General features: G+C 38.4%; 1 protein-coding gene across 1 annotated transcript in view; it reads left to right on the plus strand.

Annotated features, from left to right (window-relative positions):
• The window catches only part of LOC140335135 (NADPH oxidase organizer 1-like), a 9,671-nt gene extending 4,504 nt beyond the window's left edge, over positions 1–5,167 (plus strand). The window contains exons 4-8 of the mRNA XM_072417540.1: positions 134–314; positions 1,306–1,496; positions 1,681–1,794; positions 2,113–2,230; positions 2,814–5,167. Coding sequence (XP_072273641.1) covers positions 134–314; positions 1,306–1,496; positions 1,681–1,794; positions 2,113–2,230; positions 2,814–3,297 — 1,088 coding nt within the window. The 3' untranslated portion in view covers positions 3,298–5,167. The remainder of the gene's footprint in view (positions 1–133; positions 315–1,305; positions 1,497–1,680; positions 1,795–2,112; positions 2,231–2,813) is intronic.
• Positions 5,168–5,614: the final 447 nt, after the last annotated feature.

Consider the following 5,614-nt stretch of genomic DNA (forward strand, 5'->3'; position numbering starts at 1 on the left):
TATACGATCGTTCGCAGATATCGTGCAGGATCGTTCGTCGTTCGTTTACCAACGATAATAATTGGAAGTGTGTACGTAGCTTAAGACTTAAGGTAAATATAATACACTCAAGTTGCTAATCTAATTTTTGTAGATGTGCCAAGAACTTTAGCAAAGAAGAAAGAATCCAAAAGGGTCCTGGAAAGACTTCAGAAATTGGAGACCTATTCACAGTCGGTGCTGAGGTTGGACGCCAAGATCTCCCAGTGTGATATTGTTGTCCAGTTTTTTACTTTGAAGAACAATGACCTCAATCCATCTTTCCCAGATGACAGGTAAGGTTCTGAGGTTCTGATTACCTGCTATAGTAGGAGAAATGTGACTAAGGATGGGCAACCATAGACATTAAAAACATATACGAAGGAATTAGTTATCAAACACTATCTGATACTTTGTGTGTTTGCAAAGTTTGGGACACTGCATGATAATTAGTGTTAATTTGTGTGATTGAGAATTAGAGTGACCGGAGAAAATTGTTTATCCTCAAACTGCCTACAGAGGAAAAATCTCTGTGATCGTTTGATGAAACCCACAAAATCAAAGAGATGGATATAAACTCAACAAGGAAGAAATAAACCCCATAGTAATGCACATGTCAGGTGTGCAAACCTTGGATCTGAAACACAAATATTCCTATAGTTAGAGATATAGGGAAACTGTTAAGCGTCTTTACTTTCCAATATCTACTAAGAACTTACACTGATTTTGGTTGAGCTGACCCTTTTCTGCACCCATATTGGGGTAACTTATCAAGAACGATGATTTTAGACCAGTTATTGGGTTGTGTTTGGACTGTTGGTGGCTTTATAAGGCTGATTAGTATTACCTTATTAAATAGTATTAAATGGCTTTGGTTGTAGATACGGTCATGCAAGGTCCATGTAAGTGGGTCTTAAAAAATGTGAACATGAAATTGGATCTTTTTCTATGATAATACCTCCATATTCCATTTTGTATCTAATTCTAAGAACAGAATCTTGCTTGTTGCAGTCTAGTTACTGTTACATTGTGAACATTCAAAATTCATATCAATATCTCTAAAGTGCCTTGGTGATGTCACTAGTTCCTGTGAGTCATTAGTTTTGCAATTCTCAGTCTATCCAAGAAAAAGAGCGTTGGCAGGAAGAAATGTCTTGTGAAATGAAAGTCTCATTTATCCACGTCTTGGTACATCTAGTGGTAGTTAGTCACACTCAACTAGACTTGTTCTGTAATGTTAAAGACAATTTGCAACTCATCAAACAATGAATATTTATTCCTTATCAGCATTGTCATTGTGCCTTCTGAGAGAAAAGAAGAGAAAAGCATTGCCTCACCGCGTACCCCGGACATCTCCAAGCCAGTGATCTCTGTAGGTTACTTGTGTGTAGCAGACTATGAGACGGTGGACCTGAGGAACAAACCTTTCAAAGTGAAGAGACATGAGCTGCTGGATGTGCTACTGAAGGAAAGCTCAGGTATGTCAATTTGAGGCTCTTCACCCCCACATCTATACCTCACAGTTGTCTATTGGCCCCTGGGGTGTCTAAAAAGCCATCAGACAAGAGGTGCAGAAGCTTTGCCCTTTAGAATGGCGTTTTGGCTTCATGTACACATTAATGGTTAAAAATTTGTCATACTTATTAATTCTCCGTAATGCAGGTTGGTGGCTGGTGGAGAACGAAGACCAACAGATAGCTTGGTTTCCAGCGCCTTACCTCCAGCTAGACAAGAACCATGAAGAGGGTGACAACACCAAGGAGTGCCAACAAGAAGGTGAACATAGACTTATTTTTGTGTCTTCTAATAGCTAAAAAAACACCTTCACCCCAGACTTAAAAAAAAATAGAGCAGTCCAATTAAATGGTATCATTTATTAGAGTCAAGTTGACCACCCATATGAAATATTACCATTTAATGGATAGGTCATTTTCTAACTACTAATCCTCCTCTATTGACAATAGCTTTCGCATTATTCAAGCTTTAAAATGTTACCTATTTATTGAATGTAAGAGATCCACCATCATAACAGAGCAGCAGTTACGGAGTTGGGATCCCTGACCATTTCTCACCCAGTATATATGTCTCCCCCAGGTATCCAGTGTGTGGTGATAAAGGGCTACGAGGCTCAGAACTTTGATGAACTAACCGTCATGGTCGGCGTGGTGGTGACAGTCTTGAAAAAGTCAGACAATGGATGGTGGCTGGCTAGGTAAGAACATCTTTTACATTACTTCTAGACTATCATTACCATCATCTATAAGTAGAGCTGAAGATGAATTGCTTGGTTATCATGCTTATGCAGTGCAGATCCTTAACAGGTTATCTGTGTTGACTCCTAATTTCTAATGGATTATGAATATTTGTTTTAGACAGCTATCATTTTTAGAGGTCAGGAATGGTGGACCCATTATTTCCCCCATTACATATGCAAGCAACCTTCAAAACCATCATGGCTCCATCTCTGTTTAGCCAAACCGCCAACATTTCCTAGTGTTGAAGTTTTGCTGCCTATTTGGCATTTCCTAGTGGTCCATCAATATCAGGCTGAGAAAGACAATAGACACGTCTGACCAGAACTTTATGATTACACGGGGCAGGTTGGACAAACTGTTGCCTAATGGAATGCACACATATAATAAGACATACTGCATAACTTCTATAGCAGGACAGTGAAGGTTTTGTTTATCCAAATGAAGGCTGTAGATTACCCATGTGAGTGAATATCTATATTGGTCACCTCTGTTGAGCCTAAACAATACTGATATATTTTTGTTGTGTTATTTTTGCTGCAGCTACAACAGAAGGACGGGCTTTGTCCCATCACTTTATCTGAAGCCTTACACAAACCCCTGTGAGAAGATCCGGCATATCCTCAGCAATGAGTACTATATGTCCACCCCCAACCTGTACAGAGATGAGTGTTCATTTCTCCACCACCAACCATCACTAGGTGACCAGAGGCGGAATGGGGGCACCAGATCAGAGAGAGGGAGAAGCCAGTCATTGGGTTCTGAGGCTCGATCTGATGCAGATTCTGACATTGACAGTATGACAGGTAGCAGTGGTGGACTAAATTCTTCATGCAGCGAGAGCTCATCTCTGAACAACTCTAATCCATCACTAGCAGAGTCAACATCATCATCTGTTCTGCCCAAAGTCCCTCCTAGGCCGAACTCAGATCAAATCTTACAAAAGTGCTGCACCATCACCAAAAAAAAGTTGGAAAGGTCAATGGCAAGTCTGGAAATGTCCAACAACTCGGGAACCAGACTGTAAACCATGTCTTTTTAAGGAGTTTTCCAGTTTGTAGCCAAATAGTCTAATTATAGCATCCTACTAAAAAGAGAATAAAAATGCTAGCAAAACTGTAGGAACCCTCCTATTCTATTGCAAGAACGTTCATCCGAAAAAAGAGACGGTAAACCTAGGCTCCATATTCCAAGACATAAGGCAGATAATGTGCTTTATCTTAGTGTCCCACAACTTATCTACAGGTGCGTCAAAGAATATTACACAACATTGAACATTGATCACTGACGTGACTGGAGTAGATATATATATAACTTTGCTTGGTTTCAAGTTTCCCAATTTTTGGATGGGGGAGATGACATAACCTGTACTATGGAGCACAATGCTTTTGGCCAGCCTCCAATAGGAAAGGCTCTATTGGAAGCTGGCCAAAAGCATTGTGCTGCATAGTCTATCATTGGCACCCGGTGCCATTTCTTCATCTCTAGAAAGTAGATGCCAAGAATCTTCCAAAAGTGTCTCTTGTTGGCCAGTGCTCTCCTGAGCCCACTTTGACCCTTTTGGCTTGTGTATGGTTTTCTTATTACGGGTTAGATTAGGCTTGCATTATTGCGTATTATACAGATATGTTGGTAGGTTCCTAAAGCTGAAGTAGGGCATGGTTTATGGCCTGGTGATAACAGGAAGCTGTGGTAATGCCCACATGCGGTGCCAAGCCTCCAGGATTGAAATGAATGAAAGCCAATTAATTAAAGGGACAGACTCAGGGATAGTCAGTCTGGGGATGAACAAACTAACTGATGCTGGACCTCCTCCAATCAGGAAATGAGGTGGATCTATTCGACTTGTTGCAGCTTTGAATGCACACTGTGAAAAGGAGAGGAGCTTGTACAACTCTGCAAGATTGGAGGTCAGTCTTGTCATTGTCTAAGCTCAATAAATCTTACAGCAACCTAACCCAGAGGTTATACAATAAATTATGTAACTAGTATAAAACAGTAATTCAAACAAAAAATTCTAAAAACTTGGAAAACCCCTGAAGGACAGATTCATGTTCTCTGTGACTTTGGCCATTGATCAGTAGGATCTCATAGAGCATAAGTGACAGCAGTCTCTTTCTATTACTAAGCAATTACAAGATGTTGGCAAAGTTTGCCTTTAAGGTGCTTTTAGGGCACAGATATTCCTAGCGGTAAGGCTATACTTGTAGTAGAATTTTTTCTACCTATGTTAGATGTAGCAAATATTGACTTATTGTATGCATCACTATTGTGTATGTGTAGGCTGTTTTATACGACCTTTAGAGGTCACATCTACCCAAAAGTGATGTTTTTGATACAGGTTGTCATTGGAGGGCGATGCAGTCCCCTACCAGTTTCAGTTGTCTTTCTCTATTGGTTTGATTTATTAAAGCCTTCCAAGACTGGAGAAGATAGACTTTCGTGGGAGAACCTGGGTGATCCTGCAAATCTCCTGTCTTGGAGAGCAATAATAAATTAGGCCCTAGTTCCCCACATACTTCAGGCAAGACCAGATTGAATGTGTTCATTCCTAACTGTAAAGGCTGCGACACTTGAATGGAATTGCTATTGAAGATCACGAAAAAGTGGGACCCTTCATTCTAAAATACCTGAAAATCTAAAATACCAATTTTTTGTCAAGACGAACAAAGTGCTATATCCATAGCAACCTTTCAGAAATCATCTTTTATTCTTTTATATAATAATATTTGCATTTAGTATTGTAATCCATAGGAATAAAAATCATTTTCTGAATATATTACGCTGCTGAAATCTCATTGGTTGCTGTAAATGACTCCCCACTTTTTCTTTTTAATTGTTTTTTTTTTTGTGGTTCTCGTTACATTTCATACTACAAATAAAATTTTTCAAATTGTTATTTCTTTTTTTTTTAGCAACAAATAATTTGATGATATTATCAGTAATCTTGGTTGGATTGTGGAAACATTTGGTATCACCAATGTTCTGAATGAAAGGGATGCAGCAAAAAATTCCCTCCTGATTTAATAACTATTAAAGCTGAACCTCCATTTCACTTTTGTTAGATTTTTATCATTTCATAAGATTAGATATGATTTTATTAATGTTTCAATGTCATTTCAATATTTCATTTTTTTAATTCATGGTATTGTTTTAGGATAATAAACACATAATTTAAAAAATCAGTGTCTTTTATTTGATCTCTTTTAACATATGTAATTGTTCTGATCCTAAAATACATATTTCTAAATTAAATTCTAAAGTAAATTTATTTTTGCTTGCATTTATTTAAAAATTGTGATCTTCACTATGTTGCCTGTGATATCTTTATGTGCCCAGGGAGG

This window comes from Pyxicephalus adspersus, chromosome 7, assembly GCF_032062135.1.
Source record: "Pyxicephalus adspersus chromosome 7, UCB_Pads_2.0, whole genome shotgun sequence".
In the NCBI taxonomy this organism is placed as follows: Eukaryota; Metazoa; Chordata; class Amphibia; order Anura; family Pyxicephalidae; genus Pyxicephalus; species Pyxicephalus adspersus.